The sequence below is a fragment of the Diospyros lotus genome, chromosome 5 (assembly GCF_014633365.1).
Source record: "Diospyros lotus cultivar Yz01 chromosome 5, ASM1463336v1, whole genome shotgun sequence".
NCBI lineage: Eukaryota > Viridiplantae > Streptophyta > Magnoliopsida > Ericales > Ebenaceae > Diospyros > Diospyros lotus.
Window position 1 is genome coordinate 13,456,586 of NC_068342.1, and position 20,415 is coordinate 13,477,000.

A 20,415-nucleotide genomic window follows, 5' to 3' on the forward strand; every position below is an offset into this window, starting at 1 on the left:
TAATATTTAGGAGATAGCATATCCTATCTCATCTCCTACTTTATAGGAGAAAAGATAAGGATGTATTTTGTATATATTTCTGCCCTTCCATTCATTAGAATTTAATCAAGCAAGAGAGTTTTTCTGCTTGTTTCAACTTCCAATAAGATTATCTCATTAGAAAACGAAACTAGATCAAACGCTCGAATGGTAGCCAACACTTGAGCTTTCCAGAAAATATAATTTCCTGAATCGAGCTTAATCGAAAAGAAATTCAAAGCCTTCGCAATTGCACCGAAATCATATTGCAAAGCAGTAAAAAGCGAGGAGGATGATCGAGGAGGAGGAAGAGAATAAGAGGTATTGTGAGAAGGATTGGATGCCATGACTTTCGTCTAAGGCTCTGATACCATGAAAAGTTCTTAGGAAAACCCTAGGGCAAATTATGAATAGAGAAAAGAGAGAGTTTGAAGGAGGAACTAACTTTATATTTCATTCAAACTGAACACACGCACTGAAAAGGAGCGCATTGTTGTATATATATGACAGCAAACCTCTTACACTGACTTAACAACTTGCAAGACTTAATAAATTAATATAAACTAACACAGCAAAGTAAAATAAACCAAATAGAAAATAATATTGTTGCTAATACAAAATGCTTTCGTGAAGGTCGACAGACTTACTAAGTATGCACATTTTGTAGGATTGGCCCACCCCTACACAGCCCAAGAAGTGGCAAGGGCATTCATGGATTAGGTGGTAGCTCTGCATGAGGTTCCCAAGTCCATTATATCTGCCCGGGATAAGATGTTTACGAGCCATTTTTGGAGGGAGTTGATGAAGAACATGGGCACTGAACTCAACCTATCAACAGCCTACCATCCCCAATCTAATGGGCAGACAAAAAGAGTAAATCAAAGCCTAGAAACGTACCTCTGATGCATGTGTTTGTTGCAGCCCAAGAGTTGGCATAGGTGATTGGCTTTGGCACAATGGTGGTACAACTCCAGCCACCATGCCTCTATAAAAATGTCACCATTCGAGGCTATATTTGGGTATAAACCCCCTATCCTACCAGCCACTAAAGGGCATACCACGGCCACAGCAGTTGAGAAGTATTTGCAGCAAAGGAGAGGGGTGTTGCAGCAACTGAGGCAGGAGCTGGCATCAGCTCAAAATCAGATGAAGCAATATGCAAATAGGAGGAGGAGTGACCGGGAGTTCGAAGTTGGGGAAAATGTTTACCTAAGGCTCAAGTATCCTGATCTAAAGTCCATCTCCCAAGGGCAAGTATCTAAGCTCAGCCCTAAGTACTTCCGCCTATTCCCCATAATAGCTAGGGTAGGCAAAGTGGCCTACCGCTTATAGCTACCTAAGGGATCCAAAATCCACCCGGTCTTTCATGTTTCCTTACTAAAGAAGACAACCAGCAATGAGTGGGTTAATCCAGAGCTACCCGCACTTCCTAAGGAGAGCCACAAAAGAGCCAAAGGCTACAATGGAAAGAAGAGTAGTCTACTACCAAGGAGCCCCTCTCATCCAAGTGTTGGTCAGGTGGAAAGGAGGATCTTCGGGGAGGACACTTGGGAATACCTTCCCCAATTGCTACAACAGTTTCCAAGGGCAGCCAGCCTCTTGAATATCTCTTGAGGACAAGAAATTGCCGAAGGGAGAGATATTGTCACTGGACGTAAAGGAAACTGAATTTTGCTGCTGATTTGTTGCTACTTATTGTATTGCTAAAGTCTTTTACTGCTTTTAATTATATTTTTCTTTTCCAGCTGGGTAGTTTGTTAGCTAGTACCACCAGGCGTAAAGGTGATTAGAATAGGACAAAATAGTTGGCTATAGGAAAGGTGATCTGCTGTGGCAGCACCCGTGGAACAAACTATATATGCTCTTGAATCCTATTGTAAGAGACCATGGAGAATCAATCAAGAAATCTAATCTCTTCTCCTCTCAAACTTTTCTCTAGTTTTCTCTCTTCAATATTTCTCTCTTTCTCCCTTCTTCATTCTCCCTCCGTTCTTCTTCACTGCTCTCCAGCACACCCTTCTAATTCACACTGAATTAGAAGAGTTGCTATTGTCACAGCATAGCAGTGACAGTATGTCTATCAAAAAAACAAAGAAATACTATATTGTGGGCACTCGTAGTGGCCAGTTTCCCAATACAAGTTAGTTTGCAAGAAGTACATGGGGTTTCAACTCTCTATCTAAACTCTTCCCCTTCTTCTTGTCTTATTATGCTAACTTCCATGAATTTTGGCATCAATCAATAAAGGTTTAACACCACCTGAGGTTTGATCCTAAAACAACCTATGATGGATCACAGCTAGATCAATTCAACTGGCTCCATGTGATCATTCCTGAGATTTGTTTATCCTGATTCTAAATGCAAAACTTATTTGATTGATGCACATCTCAATATTATTTTGAATAGATCTTCTCCAATAACACAATCAACCAGACATCAAATGATATTGAGAACAAGCTGGCTTAATCTTAAGACTCAAAGTGCACAAATTGAAGAAATCAACCTGACCATAGCCATCAGAAGAAAGTAACATGTAACTGTCACGGTCCTAGGCAACGGTGACAATGAGCTACCCTGGGCTCGGTGGTTTAGAAGGAAAATGACAATAGAGAGTCGAGTAAGAAGGTAGAAAGAACAGAGGGTTAGAGAGAATTGAGGGATGCGAGAGAGAGAGATAGAGAGAAACAGAATGATTTTGTATTTAATCTTTTCATACCCTCCTCCCGTGGAATGGGAGTAGTACATATATCCACGAGAGTAGTACATATAGGCGCACGGAGTGGGAGTGGATGCAGCGCATCCTTCCCTCCGCGGTTACAACAAAATGTTTTGTCTTTTCCTAAGGCCTTTACACGTGGCCTCCTATAGCTAACAAAATATGTTAGCTAGAATATAACTGTTAGCTAGAATATAAATGCAATAAGAAAAATACAGCAGTACATATTTAAACAAACAGAAATAAGATTGAAATTAAATGTAAAAGTAGCCATAGTTGTGACAGTAACCTACAATAAATTCCTCCCAGAGAAGACGAGTACTTGTACATTCATTTGGACAACATTAAATTCCACAGAAAAAGATGAGTATTTGTATAGTCATTTGGACAACATTAGATTCCACATAAAAGAGGAGTACTTGTATATTCATTTGGACAACATTAAATTCCACAGACATTGAAGATAAGGAGAATTGATTGTGCTTAGAACATACCCAGTGACAAATCTTGTTATTTAGCAATTCATCTATGAAAGGACAAAGGTAACCATCATACTGAGCAATGTGGACAGCAACATGATGATAAGAGTTTACACGTGAGGATAGTGCAAAATAATCAGCTGTATTCACTATGTCAATGCCATGAGGGTAATTCCCTTGTCTCCCAACATTCTCCTGAAAAGCAGCTGCAGCAGCTCTTCTACAATTTACCTAAGAAATGCACAATCAGATGGTGTCATAACAGTAGCAATAATAATATTCATAACAATAACATTATGAGGAGTACACTTGACAGATGTGAAAATACAGAAGAAAAACTCAGTAGAGGCATGTCAGCAAGCACCTCACGGTCATAGCAGGCCACAGTTAAAAGGTGTGGAGCAAGCAATGCCAGTACAGGTTCCATATCTGTGTGGTAATAAGCACGGCCAAATGCCCAACAAACATAAGCGGCAGCATCACGGACATGTGATCCAACACTGTGTGGACCTCTTCGCACATCATAATGCAGTGCCTGTTCAGAAGATCTGCCAATCAGCACCCATCACAATCAATGTTACAGATAAATTAGCCAAGGTACAGAACAAGTCAATCAACAGAAGAAATTGTTCAATATTCATGAGCTGAAAACAGAATACCCAACCGAAAGGAACATTACAGGGATGTCTGACATAATATATAAACAGTAGAACATAAGAAACTAGTAAAACATCTGTTAAAGAGTTAAAAAACTCTTAACAAACGTCAAAAAAAGTCAACATGGTACCAAAAGGCAAAAGCAAAATGTTAACATAAACAAGCAAAACTTAAAATGAAGTAAGCATAGCTTGAGGTACAAAAAAGGTATGGACTATTTTCAAGTCAAACCAAAAGCAGTGTCATGAGCAGAGAAGAACTCGGCCACAGGCAACAGAGAAGGATGGCCCATAGGTGAGGGAGAAGGGTCCTAAAGTTCAAAAACACATAAAACAAGCAAAATATCAAACTGTTATAGAGAAAAGAAAAGGGATCACATGTGCAAAACCACAACTGGAAAAAAAATAAATATTCATTATTTATTCATCAAACAGTAAGCACAATCCGCAATGCAGGACCTTGACAACAACCGGTACAACTTTGGAAAAACTGATAGGTAAGAGCAATCCTCTCCGAGCTAGCTCAGCCAAGGCCATGCAGCCTCCATGCCACGAACCATCTCCCTGTCAAGTTAGAACAAATCAGCATAACTTGAATCAATGAAATTGATAAAAGAAAAATGAAGAACTTGAAGAAAAGCCTGCATCACTTTGATTGCAGTGTGACATGTAATAATTCTAAGATCCTGGAAAGGCTAAAATAATAATGAAATGGTAAAATAATATGCAACAAACTGCACTAGCATACCTCACCAGGTGAAAACAGCTCCAACACAGATGACAGGACTTCATCTGAGAGGTTATATGTTAGGCGTGAAGTTACCCGGCCAATACCTTTTGCAGCTGACCAACGCACAATTGTGTCCTGAATTTACCATACTTTTATTACATCAAATCACAGTAGTTTAAATTAGCAAATAATGAGTTTGGTCTATGATAAGCATGATTCAGGTGTCATTTCCCTCTTTTTAGATAGCAATTTAGGTGATGCATTGTTGAACATTTAAATGGATTAAAAAGTATGAACTGTATCTCCATGGATTACTAGATTGCCTCCATGGCATTGAAGTGAACCAAGACCAGGAAAAGGAAGTCAATGCCCTATGCGGTCCCCATTTGAGAAGTATCTAATTCAAGAATCTTTTGGGTCCATATTTCCATATATGCCACCAGGTTTTATAGGATCCAGAGAAAATAGCACCATGATATTTGCACCACTTCCAAGAAACTACTACTTCTCAAAATCTAGCTTCAGCAAATTATGGCATGATACACAAAAAATAATTGAATTATTTCATATGGAAATGAAAGCCACAAAGATGAGGCATAGATACAAAGCCATACTCAGAACCTAGATTAACTTGGCTAGTGCACATAATGATTATATTCAGTTGTACGCTGAATCTTTCAAGTAATTAAATTTTTATTACTGCTCATATGCAGCCTCCCTAGTTTGGAAGTCATAAGCCTCTATCAAAAGTTTCTGCACCATCTCATTATATAACACTAGATCAATGTAGTCCAATGCAAAAGACACATAGATCTAAGCAAATTGTGTTGGCAGTTGTATGTTGGACCACAAGTGAGAAGGAAAATTTCTTAATCATCTATTTTGAGTTCCAAAGAACAGGGGGCTGGAGATAACCCCAACATCAACTGAAAACCTTCTTTGGACAAAACACTTTGATATTCACAAAGTTATAGTCAACTAATTAGTAATTATAGAATCTCAACCCATAAACATACCGTATCTCTCAATCCTGACAGCAACAATTCAATTATCTCCTCAACAATTTCTGGAACATCAATATCCTCCTCTTCTGGGCAGCCTGCATTTGATTCTAGACTGGTGTCCAAATTGGTAACATGATTGCATTGATCATCAGTTCTGCTTGATACTTCCTGTGAAATATTCTCCACAAGCGTGCTTTGTCTACCCTAAACAGAAATGATAGCATACAGCAACATAATCAGAATAATGCGCATGCGAGTCTAGAAACTTGCTTGAACCTAAAAGAACTCCAGATGAACATCTGACATAAGGGAGAATTTAAAAAAGAAAAACACTGAATATGATAGGTGTCCTTGCAAACACACAAAGATGCATACATGTTGAGAGAGAGAGAGTGGACATAAAATCATCACTATGGAATAAATCATTCAATCTGTTCTTATAATAACATTTTATTACAGAAAGTGATTTAAGGGAAAAGCCTGTCTTTAAGGAAAGTGAAGGTGATATAACAAAACTAATCTTCCACAAAAAGTAGAAATCAACAGAAGAATGCAAGACTAAGAAACAAATTTCCCTGATATCTAATAGTGAAATGACAGGGAGACTTCTTCTCAAGGATATTAACCCACCACTCCACCCACTTGACAGACTTCCTACTTCTCTCAGTGTCCCCATTCAAACATTCAGAATAAGAAATAGGGGCTAGATAATTGTGTTAAATCAACTCGTCCCAGATCCAGCCAAATTCAAAACCTTAAGAAGCACGAAAACCAGTACTAAAAAGCTAACATCTAAGATCCACTGCTACTCCACAATGCAGGAGGTGACAATTGCTCTTCTTCCTTACTGGTACCAACACCAAGTACGAATCACTGGCTTTAACTGACCCGATTATCTGAAGTTATAATTAAGCAACCATTACAAACTCTAGCTCTCAAGTGAAATAACCCAAAGATCTAGGGCCCCATGCCACTTTTCTCTTCTAAAATTTATCATACTCCTAGGGAATTCATTAGAAAATAGTAACTGCCACATTCTACATTCATGTTAAGAAACAGTTAGTAGACTGTCCACTACAAATTTTATATGCTTGGAAAATCGATAGCCTTACATAAATCCACCCAGTAGACCATCCCGATCTCCTTCAACAGTTCAGCCCCACCAATCACATGTCACACCAAAGTCACCAGCCGCAGTATCCATTATTTACCCAATAATCTTGATAAATAGCACAAAATATTCTATTTCATGAGTAAAACTATCATCCACAACAAGCACAATGAAACTTATTCCACCAGTAACTTATACCCAGATCTATCAACAGAACCACCCCATAGGAATTTCATCTCACCCCTGAACCTGGAAAGTATAAAAGGACTAAAGGAAACGATACATGCCTGCAAACTACAGACAATCCTTGCAATTAGGAAAGTTCACCAGCACTAGTAAGATAGACATTGTTAACACTGAGTCTTTTCCCAAAACATTCCACTGTCAAGTAGCCTCTGACAATAAACCAAGTCACAGTTCCAAGAGACTGGAATAGAACCCACTCTATCAAACCGTAATTGTCAGGTCAACAACCAACCTGGAGAGTCTTTGACCAGATTAACCTAGGCTAGAGACCCCTTGAAACAAGACTCTTTGCGCCCCAAACAAGCTCACAGTATCATCCACAATTTTTTTTTATTTTTTATTTGTTTTTGGGGGGGGTGGGGGGTGGGGAGAAGGTTAAGGACAGGATCCGTCCCACCAACCCATTTAGAGCCTGTTTGTTAGAAAGAGCTTTAAGTTATGTAGTGCTTTAAGCTATAAGCTAATGAAAGTGTGTGGATAAAATGTACTTTAAGTTGTCAGTTATACAGATATGTGTTTGGTAAAACAAAAGCTTAAAGTTGTTAGAAGTGATAAAAAAGACCACAAAGGTCATGTCGTGTCATTTTCATTTGTGTAGCTAAATTCATTAAAAAAGTAATTATAATGAAAAAACATTATTAATAATACATGGTAACAAAAGTATAAAATATATTATAATTTTAATTAATAAATTTGTATATATCAAACAATATATTTATATAGTTTAAATTTATATATTTGCATAAACTATTATATTTATATAAATAAACTATATATGTGTATTTATATAAAGAAATTATATATATAATATCTATGTGTACATATATAAATAACTAAAAAATTAAAAAAAACACCCTAAGGTCCATGGATCGATCCCATGGCTGGTGGACAACTCAGCAGAATCCATAGCTGATGGGTTCAACCAAAGCATAACACCTCACAGTGGCGATGGGTTCCAGATCGCCAGATCCAGAACCCAAGGAGGAGAGAGAGAGAGAGGGTGATGGCGATGGGTGGCTGTGGCGGCTGTTGTTGCTTCTTCCCTTCTAGCGATGACGGAGGCTGTTGTTGCTGCTTCTGCTTCTGCACGACAATGACAGCAGCAACAATGGTGACAGGCAGTGACAACAGCGGCAATGGTGACAACAGCGGCAATGGCAACAACAACGATAACGATGATGAGGACAACTTCCAGTGACGGCAACGAAGAACAATGATGAGGAAAACAGGGACATTTGTTGGAATTTTTCAGTTTGTTTGAGGGTATATTTTTCTTTTTTCTTTTTTTTTGGTCACCTTCAACTTTTCTATGTGTTGCTTTAAGCTTCAAAAATGAAAAGTTGGCCCCCTGTAGCTTTTCAAAAACATTGATCCTATAGTTTTTAAGCTAGGCAGCATTTGGGTCATCCAAACAAGGACAACTCGTCCAAAAAAGCTGATCGGCAGCTTTAAAGCTGGTGCTGACCAGCTTTTAAGCGTAGCCAAACACCCTCTTAAAAGTGTGACATAAAACTCCCTCCACAGCTTATCGATTTTCCAGCTCAATGTCTCCATCACATATATAAAGAGAGATGGTGCGGAAGGTTAACCTTGAGCCAGTCATTAATATGGACAATGAAGTGTGGATTCCAAGAAATAAGTCCAATTTCTATTCATCTCTTAAAACCAGTACTCTCCATCTCCAATAAATACATTTGAATTCTTCAGGCACATAATTATCACTGGAAGGGAAAGAACCAACAAACTAAGCTAAAGATAAGAGGTCTCTGTAGCTGAGGAGAAATGAAACAGCAAAAAAAGGATGAGCTTGTCATACATTTCCTATAATATATTTTTAATAGCTAAGGGGCTATTTGACATAGCTTTCAATTTTTCGTTTTCAATTTTGGGTTCTACTTTTTGTGTTCAATTTTTGGTCTTATTTAAACAAAAATGAGAACTAAACATGTTTGATAACTATGATTTATTTTCAATTTGATTTGTTGTATTTTTTTTCTTTTCCCTCCTCTACATTCCCCTCTGCCAGTGACAAGAGTGGCCGAAGGACTCACTGAGGGTCTGGTGACTAAGATTGCCAACAGCAAGAGGGTAAGAGAGCGAAGCAAAATGAAATGAAATGGATAATGTGAAAACACCTTCTTTTCTTTTCTTTTTAAAAGTTTTCAAAATTTTTGAAACAAAAACAAACAATCAAAAGCTATTCTCTATTTTCATTTTCAAAGCCATCATCATTAACTACACCTTACCCTAACTAAGTTAGGGTCAGCGGCACAAGATTCATAATGTCAATTGGCTTCCAAAAGTCACATTGACAATACAAATCATTGCCAAAGAATAGCATGGCAACATTTTAAACTGGATACCCTTCCTAATAGAACCCACTAGCAAGGGAATAATGAGATAAAGCTCCAACACCATCTTCACATGGAAAAGCTTCATGAGATGGTGGTCAATAAAGAGAATTGATATGGTATATGGTTGTGGTACGTTTCGTTTAATGGGTACCTATTGTGTTTGCCTCGAGATAGGTGACAGAAGATCAGTGCAAGCTTTGAAGATTTATCAACTAGATTTATTTTAGGCAGTTAAGAGTTTTATTTGTCAAAGTGTAATTGTTTTATCTTTAGGGGTCTAACTGTAATATCCCATATTTGATTAGTTATATGGGGGTTCCGCCTCTTCTATAAATAAGAGGGCAAGGCGGCAGTCGGGATAGATCTAACATCCTTTCAAGCGCTTGGTTGTCATTGTGAGTACATGTTTTAGAGAAAGTGAGGCTTGTGTATGAGTTCTTGAGCTTTCTTGGAGTGAATGAGGGATTGTACTTGAGCGATAGGATTGTATGAGAGCTTGGGTTTTTGTACTAATCAATTTCTACTGAATAAAGGTTGCTCGATTAGGGGTGTTGGACTGCTGGATGTAGAGCCAATCTAATTGGCTTGAACCTGGATAAATCTGAATCTCATGTGGTTTGATGTTTCTTTCTTGTTCTGTTCTTGTTTAAATTCTGCTCTTTATTACATGTTTGTGTTGTGGTGCGTTGGCCGGTGACTTGTGAGTGTGTTGAGGGGTGTTTGATTGGTTTCTTAGGTGTGTTTAAAGGCTGCCAGTGCTCCCAATTTATAACAGTACCAAATGGGCCCTAACATTTCTGCATGCAACTCTTAGGTTAAAAAAAAATATACCCAATAGAAAATATCTGAGACTTCATCTCGCTGCTCTTTTCTTGAGCCCTCTATAGACTAGCCTTTGCAGTTTTACTGCAACATTTTGGCGCTATAACAGAAAATAAAAGAAAATAAACTTTATCCAAATAAATATAACAAATCAAAGAAAGATGATCATCAGACCAAAAAGTACTCAAAATTCAGCATTTCTTACCATATAGCGCCAGGAGGGTGAACGATGAGGGAGGCAAGTTAACCCAATCCGCTGACTCAACTTTACCAGATACTTGCGAAGCAAAGGACTTCGAGCTGCTATCTGAGACTTCATCAAGACAGATGTGTCATTCCAAACAACAGGAACCACATCAAGCAACAGTTTCCGACTGCCAACCTGCATTTCATGCAAGAGGAGATATGTGATTCAAGAATTACCAATCATAAAATACAGTCACATATATCCAACAAACAGTAAAGCTCTAGGGTTGGCTAAATTCTCACGTCATGATTCAACTTATCAACTTAGCCACATACCAAAACCCAGTCCAGCTATTTCTTGTCCATAACTTTTTCATATCCAGAAGATCCAAGTTTCTTTCATGATGCTGACATTGAGGCCCTTATAAGTCCTTCGGAAACCAACGGTTTACAATTTTCCTAATTTTAACAGTATGGTCGTTATTTGCTTGTGAAATAATGGAGAATGTCCAATTCTTTGAGTAGCACAGGCACTCCTAAAGGAAAATGAGAGAAGACAATGTTTCAAAATGTTAAGGCTGCAAATACAGTCTGACAGAGGAAGATACAATTAATTACATAGAAGTGTATAGGAGGATTTTGTTACATTTTGTTTCCAAAAATAGGACACAACAGAGTGGTGCCCATTTAATACACTTATCAAAGAAAAATAGAAACCAAACATGTGTTAAGTATATACTGACAAAGATATATATATTATGCATGCATTTGTTTCAAGTTTTACCTTTCCACACTATAAATGCACAATGTCGAGTGAAACTGGACACAGTTAAATTTACAACTCCAAAATAACAATGAGTAGATAGAGGCATATTCTTTTCCCACATTAGAAGTGTCTTGCAATGTACCTTGGTGTCCATATAAAAATGCAAGGCGAAACACATCCATTTGCAAATGGATACTACTGCTATTACATCCCACTCAAGCAACCTTGCTCCTATCAAACCTTTCGCAATCCAAATTAGATTGTCGATCTCCTAAATCCTTCCCTTCTCCAACTCACACCAGGACAAGGTAAAAGAGAACTAATCAACAAGAACTATCTCCAGTCCCTCAAGATATTCTAAGCCTCTTTGTTAGAAGACCAAAAGTTATATCCAACACTGTGATGAATGTCTACTGACACATCCAATTTGCTCCTGCTCAGGTAAAGTTAACAAGAGTACATGATTTAGCAAGGTCATGACAGTTATCCAACAACCTAAGTGGATGAGAACAACCCATCATCCATGACAAAGAGTTATGTAGAACAATACATGCTACCATGATCCTTTAAGAATAAACCACGGTAAGAAAGAAAAGCAAACCTTGAAGATGGCAGCCAACGCTTCTACTGCACCAAGTAACCGAAAGTGATCCATAACATCTTCTGTGACAGAAGATAGAACTTTGTGTGTCCAATCAATGAAGCTGAAAAAAAAAAAAAGAACTTGAAACTTTAGTTCTCCATAGAACAACTTTAAGAATAGTCAGAACAGCCCCAACCCAAAACAAAACCAGAAGAATAGTGGTGAAATGAGAACAACCCCCCCCCCCCCCCCCCCCAACACACACACACACAGAGATTTGAGAAACTAAAGAGGCCTGGCTAAATTTCCATCTGAAAAGTGCAAATGTTTCAGCAAATTCAGGAATAATACCATTAAAAAGGGATATGGGCAAGTCTTAACCAAAAAAAGGATGGGCAAGTAAAAATCTGTGCACATAATGACTTTTTTTTCTCCACCTATCCGTGCAAGAATTGGTAGAGTCCATGTTAACAAATCCTCCAGAAATAAAGCCACAGAAAGCAACATGGAAAAGCTGACAGAGTGGTTCGGAACAGGAAGAGGTCACAAGTCCATAATTGCTCTTCATTTTACATGAACAAGCAAGCATGCAAGCAGGTCCTCCATATCTCTTGACACTATAATCCAGCTAAAAATGGAACTTTGACTAGCCCTTCAGTACAGGAAAAAATCAACAAACGACTATCTCAGACAGGTACTTCTAAGCTTGCTTAATCAGCAGTTACAGAAACAATTGTGCTGATCCAGAGATTAACATCATCTGAGAGGCAAACCATAAATCTTTTTCTTCAGAGATTTAGTAGTTGCATTTGTACAAAGCATCAATGGGCAAAACATGGCATACTTGGTGACATGTACACACTCTTTGATAGAATAGAGACATTTAATTGATAGATGGGTAAATTCCTGGCTTGCTGAGGCAGAGAGGTCATTCCTATTAGCTAACAGATGTAATCTACTTCTCTGTTCAAAACAATGTAGCTTAAATTTATCTTTCCAAAAGATCAATTTTTTCAATGCATAAAGATGAAAATATTGAAGACAATACTACATTTTTAACTAGCCAAATTTGATCTCCTGCCAAACCAGATATCAAATTTGCATTAAACCTGCCAGCCCGTGGTCATACCAGACAACAAATAACTTAATCAGAATCTCTTTCATGATCATCCTAACCTTATAATAGGCATATATATCCAGAGTTCACATTTTATTTTTTTATTTAATAATTACACACAAAAAAAAGCTACAGTATAGTCAGAGATATCACAACATTAAATAGTTTGAACTGACAGCTGTGACTTGTTCTTAATTCATAACATTCCAACCAGTCAAGGGCAAATGCCTCCACAGTTTCACGAGGAAAACCTGGTATAAGCCTTCAAAGTATCAGGGCGCGTTAGAAGCCTTGAGAGCAGCAACCCAGCTATGGTTCGCATGGGACCCGCATTTGAAAGATAATCTTTAGAGAACTCTAATATCTTCAGCACCAATGGGGGTGGCTCATCTGACCCAATATAATTACTGTGAACAATACTACTATCCACAGACGAGATATTAAAAGGAACCAGCACCAAAATGGAAAGCCACAGTAGCATGACACATTTTGCCTCCATCTCTCCTGTACTTTCTTGCCGCAGTGATGTAACAGAATTTGCAACATGACACTTCTCCAAGAGAGCAACTGCTAGTTCTAAATCAGAAACCTGATGTGGGAAGAACTTCGTAACAGCTTTGTGACCACAAACCGTGACCAGAGAATATATTATAATACATATGGGCTTAATTACATCTAGAACCTCATCTGAGTCAGTTCCAAGTTCAATTGTTCTAGAGCGTACAATGGACATCAGAGGAGAAACTATGCTCTCCAGGTAAGGCTCTAACAGCTGACCCTGTTGCTGATATTTGTCCACCTACATCACCCAAAAAACAACACATAAAACGATGAAGAAAACAGTAACAATAGCAAAACTAAAGCAAGCAGTCAGCCTCACAAACAAACCAAAAGTATGCAGGGAAGCTGTTCAAGATGTTCTACAAGCCACTGTTACTGTTTCACTAGACAGTAATAATTACTTCTAATAGTACATCATCATGGTTTCGTCAATTTCCTGTTAGGCAGTTTTAATATCCCTGGTCAACAAGATATGTTTATGAGTCACCGATATCTGTAAGTAAATTAAACCTCCTAGCCCATAATGGAGTCACATACAAAGAATGCCAAAATACCATGAAAAGAAACATGTTGGCTACAGAGCAATCCAGACATGGCAAGAATTTTTGTCCTTTTTTTTTCTATAAGCAAGTATTATAAGAAGAAAGCCACCAATAAGGGAGGAAAAGGGGCCAGGAACCAGTAGGATTAACTTACTAAAATAAAATCACCTATTAACAGCAAAAAGATGACAGACAAAATGAGAAAGTCTTCTCTTAAACACAACAGGAGGGAAAGGATTGTTCCCTTAAGAAATTGATTAGGTTTTTGGCATCAAGCCTCTTCTATTTCTTTCTTGCAATATAGTCCACATCACATAAATAAGAGTGATGTTCCAAACCCTTTTAAGATTCCTCCTTGGACAATTATGCAATAAATAACATAAGAGATCTGAAATTGAAACCAAAATCATCCACTTAACCCCAACAAGGGCAAGAATCAGGCTCCATCAGCTGGATTGCTGGTTCAACAACACAATGCAGGTCAGTCAGTTTTGAAGAGGTGAATTTTTAGATATTGCTTCAAATGTTCATCATTTTCCCCCATTCTTTAGGTAACCTTAAACTGTTCATAGTGCAACTAAATGATCCATTACATTGAAAATTATAGATAAAACAAATGGGATTGCTATATGAAAAATGGGGCCCCCCAAGTAATGTGAATTTTTTGACAAGAGATGTATGCAAGAAGTATTGTGAAAATGTAGCATGCATCGGAAAGGAGTAAATCTTTAAGATGAGCCTCTTTCAGAAGCTCAAACAAAATAGGGGAAAAAGTACTGCGGGATTTAGGTCTGGGCAAAAGGAACACCTGTGATGGAATCTTTAGGTCTAGATCATGCACAAATTCCACCACAACACAAGCATGCACCAGCAGTTCAATGATGTCTTACTTTGATCCATACTAGATTTCAAGTCTTTTGTTTAATAAATCATAATTGCACTGGAAAGAGTATTCCTGTTACATTAAGGAAGGGCGCATATGTTCTGGGACAGGGAAGAAAATTTTAACATATTAATGGAAGTTTTTAATATAGAATGGGAAGAAAAAGTTATACAGGTAAGATTGTCCAATCTATTTTTGGAGAATAATTAGATACTTGAGCTTTGTCAAATGGGGGGCGGGGGGGGTAGAATTTTGTCTACAAATTTTTATTAGCTTAGTTCCCAAACTTCTCTCACAAATTATTCTAGTGATCCAACTGTTTAATGGTTCTATCAATTTTGATGGTTTGAACCTGTTTAGAATCAGCTACAACTTTTCTAAGCAATTGAATAGTGAATGCCCAACTGAATAGAATTAGCGGCCCAAATGATGGCGGAACGAATTGAATCACGATGGTTTTTTCATTTTATGGCAAATAGTGGGAAATAACTAAATGTTATTATCATCCAAAGATATACAAATATATACACGTCTGTGTAAACGCAATGCATATCCGGAAACCACCTACTAGAGGTAGGGCAAATGACACCGTTCAATCTGCAAGCATATCCTTTTGATGTGTGTGTGTGTGTGTGTGTGTGTGTGTGTGAGAGAGAGAGAGAGAGAGAGAGAGTACGATGGAGCGAATCTTGTGAACGGAAGAGAAATCTGAGACGCAGCCATCGGAAACGATTTCATCGAGGAGAGATTTAACCAGCTTCCATTCCTGAAGGAAGTACCTCTGTAGAACCCTCTCCTTGGAATCGTGCTCATCGTCGTCTTCGTTCACTGCCGTCGTTGACTGCTCCATGTTTAGGTTTTCGTCTTCCCCAGCCCCCATCTTCGAGAGGTTCCCCACCTTCTTCAACTGATCGAGACCTCCTACTTCCCGCCTTCGATGGTTCAATTGCCTGTCACTGCTTCGTCTGGCCTGGCCTGGCCTAGCCTAGGGCACACAATTATTTAAAATCACCGAATTTTGAAGGACGACACTATAATTCGAATCCAACAAAACACCGAATCTGTGAAATTATAAAAACAAACTATTTTTATTATTTTTCAAAAAAAAATATTATTGGTACACTCATTTTATACATCTTGAACTACATAAAGGGGTATTATGACGAAAAAACCCTCATGAGGCGCATGTAAGGCGCAGAATATTTTGGTCATAATATCCCCTTATGTAGTCTAAAATATACAAAATGAGTGTACATCTAGCATGATCCCAAATAAATTGAACATTTAATATGGTTACATGAATTTTGAGATTACTTAGTGTAACAGATATGGATGAAGTTTTAAAAGAAACAAATATGTTTAAAAATCTTAGACGTTGTATATTAGGTTTAACAAAATTGAAACTTATAGAAATTTTCTTAGCTTAAAAAAAAATTCTTAGCCAATTGTCGCTCTAAAAGTATTTCTTATAATAAATACACTTCATCGAGAGCTTCTTTCTCTAATGTTAAGAGTTTGTTAGGTAATTATTATTATTCGTTAATTAAAAATATTAAGTTACGTTTTCTTTATTTTTTAATTTTTAATTTTGAGTTTTAAATTTATTTTTAATTTTATATTTTGATAGTCTGTTTTTAGAAAATTAAAAATACACTCTCTTCAAAATTTTTAAAAAAAATTAATAATATTTTATTCAATAAATTTGATTATTCAGTAAATTAAAAATATTTAATGTTTATAAATTATTAAAAAAATATCTACATTTTAAAGTTAATGAATTTTGTAATACTTTTTTCTATTATAATAATAAAATATGAATAAATAAATGTGTTTTGAGTTTTGAGTTTATTTTGGATGAAAACATTCAAAACAACTTTTTTGTTATTTTGACTTTTTTTTACAATTTTTTTTATTCTTAAAAATAGTAAAGATAGCGCATTTTCATTATTTTAGAAATTTAAAAACTAAAAATTATTCAAAAACAACAAAGAGAACGCAATCTTAAATTTTGATTAAATATTAATAAACCTTTTCAGACTCCTAACTTGTCATCTATCCTTTGTTTTTTCCTTTCATCGCCTTGACCCATCATCTTTTACTTTCCTATTTTAATTCATTGAGATTTATGATAAGTTAAATTTTTAAAAATTGCATTAATAAGATACCAAAAAAAAAACTAAATATGTCTCATAGGTTGTCCCAATGATCAGCAGGGAGTGGTGGACGTTTTGAGTTCTCAGGTTCAAATCCATTTCCTACACAACCATTATAAATCAAACTTAGATTTATCTCTCCTATCAAAATCATGGGATCGAGCGACAAACCCGAGCATCTCAAAAAATAACTAAATGTTTCACTTAGAATATGTATATTTTTAAGTCTCGTCAACACATTTTAGCTCCTAACTTTGTAAAGACTAATATACAATATTTTTGTTGGTCGATTGCTAAAGTTTTATTTAATAATAGTTCATTTTTATTTTAGTTTGAAGTTGCAGAGGTTATTGCTTGTGTTATAAGAAATCTATGAGTTATTTTTTTATCTGAGCTTTTATTATTCTCATATTTTTGTAACATGTTTTGTGTTTTAATTTTTTAGAATTTAGGGTATTTGAGGATTTAAGTTTTTTTTTTAAAAAGATTAAAGATCTTAATTGTTATATTCGTGTTTTTTATTATTGTGTATGGAGCTATTATGGCCATTATGGGCCTCATTGAGAGGTTGTGTTGGAACAATGTTGGGTTTGGTCAGCCTTTAGTTGATGATATTGGTTTTAGTTTTTTCCAATTTGTAGTTGATTGGATGTTTGTGGTGGTTGCTCTATATCTCTCTGTAGATTGGTCTATTGTATTGTACTTTAAGGTAAATATTTCATTATGTGTTTATTTGTTATGAATATTTGAAGAAAAATAAAAATAAATAAATATTTACAAGAGTAGCACTTTAAATAAGTATTTGTAAAAAATAAAAACAATACAAGTTTCAAAATAATTCTCAATCTAAAAAGCAATGGGCATGGCTATAGATAACATGTAATCAGGAGTTAAATTAGCATTTATATGTCCATTGGGGACTAGCAATTCTCTCAACACTTCAGCACGTATTTAGAAATTAGGCCTTCAACTAAAAGTTTTTTATTAGGCCTTTAGAAATTTTTAAACGTAACGCTCGACATATTTATAATTTTTCTAGTGAAAAACTATTTTTAAGTTTTTGAGTTCACAACTTATTTAGTCACTTCTCATGTATATATTTGAAATTTTCAACACCAGGTATTCTTCAATTCCATAACTTTCACTTTTGGTATATATATAATAATTTAACCCTTAAACCCTAAATTGACGAGATTTATCTATAATAATTTAAAATTTTAACTATTTGTATTTTAGTTAAATTCATTAAATATGTACAATAATTCACAAATCATCATCCAACTAAGCAATTTTATTTTATGTTTAAAATTGTTTAATCATACAAATTCTTATATATATTTATATCGTGAATTTTATTTTTCAATTGTTAATTTGTCTTAACTGTATTAAATTTATATTGATTACTCATTTAGTTTAAAAGGTACGTCAAATCACCTCTACAATTTAAATTTAGAATAAATTGTACTTAGATCCTTTACTGTTTAAAAATGGTTAAAGAGATCCCTGCAGGTTAAAGTTTTTGCATGAACACCCATTTCATTACAAACAACGTTAGTTTAAAATTAACCAAGTTAGATTAAATTAATTCAACAGAAAATTTTAACTGAAATTAATCAACAACGAAAATAGAAAATTAAAAACAAAAAACAAGTAGTAGGAATGAACCTACTATCTGAAAAATAAAATGGCAACCAATGAAGGTTTTAGCCATAATTAGAAGTGTCACTAGTCAATTGATCCCCATCAACCGTTGGCAACAATGTGATTATATCTCTTAATTTGTTTTTATGTGAAATCCATTGGTTGGTGGTTCTTTCCAGTAGCTAGAACTAGCCCACTAAAAAGGAATTCATTGGCCGATAGGTTCCTTCCAGGGCCAGCAAGTTATTTTTTATTTTTTATTTTTTGTTTACTTTTTAAATTTTATTATTGGTCAAGTTCAACTATTTTTTGTCTAACTTAATTGATTTTAAAATAATGTTGTTTTTTATGAAGGGGTGTCTATGAAAGAAATTTAAACCACGATGATTTCTAAAACCATTTTTAATAAATGACATGAAATCATTGTGCAGATGATTTAAACCATAGGGGATTTGGGACAATTTAGACTTAAATTTATATTACATAAGATATTCTTAAATTTTTATAAAATTTCATAGAATTTTTAAAATCGGTTTGTTTTAGAGAAGTTAGTATAATTTTCATAATGTAAAAGATACACACCACAATTTAATGAAACCTCCTTATGCCAAGTATATAATTTCTCTTCTTTTAGATATATATGACTGTTAAAATGTTATTACATTGCTTTCTAGGAAGACTACACATCCTTTATAACAACAAAATTTCATATTCACAAATTACATTTTACGTATGCATCAACATGTACGCATGCTAGTACTAGTAGAACATTAAAAAACAAGTTTGCTTCATGACAAGTATACAAGCTAAGATCCACAAACAAACTAAGTCTCATTTGCTCAACTCAAGGCTTGACTTTGGCACCCCTGGCTTTGTGTCTTGCAGCAAACCTATTGAACAAGGCCAGTGCGTTGCTGGTCACTTGCACCACGTTCAAGAGTTTGCCTTTGATCGTTGCCCTAACGAGCCTAACCTTTCCACCCATGGCACGGCTGGAGAACCCATCCAAGCAAGTCATTGCGTCGGTGAGTGCAGTGCTAACCCAAGTTTGAACGTTGCTCGTGTGCCACATGAAGTTCTCTTCCCCGTCTCTACTAATCTGTTGAATCTCTTTAATCGATTGTCTAAGTTGGTCTACCCCATCATTGATTTGATCCAAGCAATCTTTCACAACTTGGTATTCCTTAAATTTCATGCTCTTCGTCTCTGCAGCCACTTTGGTTACGTAGGCCTTTGCATGTTGGGCCTTGGCTAGGCTTACCATCAAAGCAAATTGAGCCAATTGTTCGGAACTAGGCATGGTTGTGGAGTTCGCAATCATGGAAAGGCATTGGACACAAAGTCGGGAATACATGGTGGCTTGACACTGCACCTCAATGAAAGCCTTAGCTTGAGAACGATGATGGTAAATGGGTTTGGTTGTGCTAGCAACGGAAAATGCGGAGAGAAGGAGAATAAAGAGGAGGGGGGTAAGTTGGGCCATGGCTTTGGACAATTTGAGACTTGAGTTAATGTACTTGATAATGGATGAGGACAGACCATGAGAGTTTATATAGAGAAAGGTTGTCCAAGATGGCTATCTATCTACCTTTGCTTAAGCAATAAACTTAATTAGTTTTGTAATTGTAGTCTAGTAGGGGTATTACTATAAATAATGCACATGGAACTAGGTGTTGTTTGAGTAATATGTTAGCCAAGTAAACTTTATATTAAACTATGTATATTGTACCTCATATGGCCAACAATTTACCGAAGAGTATGGGAGAAATCATTCACTTAATTTATGATACATGATATGATATTTTGACTTTATTTAAAAAATTGGAATGCTTATTTTAGGGGGGGAA

General features: G+C 36.1%; 2 protein-coding genes across 2 annotated transcripts in view; both read right to left on the reverse strand.

Moving 5' to 3' along the window:
• LOC127801674 (tubulin-folding cofactor D) overlaps positions 1 to 15,775 on the reverse strand; it is a 58,018-nt gene extending 42,243 nt beyond the window's left edge. The window contains exons 1-9 of the mRNA XM_052336997.1: positions 15,451 to 15,775; positions 13,040 to 13,587; positions 11,690 to 11,792; positions 10,342 to 10,518; positions 5,616 to 5,807; positions 4,618 to 4,734; positions 4,329 to 4,433; positions 3,578 to 3,748; positions 3,229 to 3,444 (exon numbers count right to left, since the gene is read on the reverse strand). Of these exons, the coding sequence (XP_052192957.1) occupies positions 3,229 to 3,444; positions 3,578 to 3,748; positions 4,329 to 4,433; positions 4,618 to 4,734; positions 5,616 to 5,807; positions 10,342 to 10,518; positions 11,690 to 11,792; positions 13,040 to 13,587; positions 15,451 to 15,654 (1,833 nt within the window). The 5' untranslated portion in view covers positions 15,655 to 15,775. The remainder of the gene's footprint in view (positions 1 to 3,228; positions 3,445 to 3,577; positions 3,749 to 4,328; positions 4,434 to 4,617; positions 4,735 to 5,615; positions 5,808 to 10,341; positions 10,519 to 11,689; positions 11,793 to 13,039; positions 13,588 to 15,450) is intronic.
• Positions 15,776 to 19,412: 3,637 nt separating this feature from the next.
• On the reverse strand, positions 19,413 to 19,868 carry LOC127802108 (pectinesterase inhibitor 9-like). The gene has a single exon (XM_052337798.1). It carries the CDS (start codon positions 19,866 to 19,868, stop codon positions 19,413 to 19,415), a length of 456 nt encoding a protein of 151 aa, XP_052193758.1.
• Positions 19,869 to 20,415: the final 547 nt, after the last annotated feature.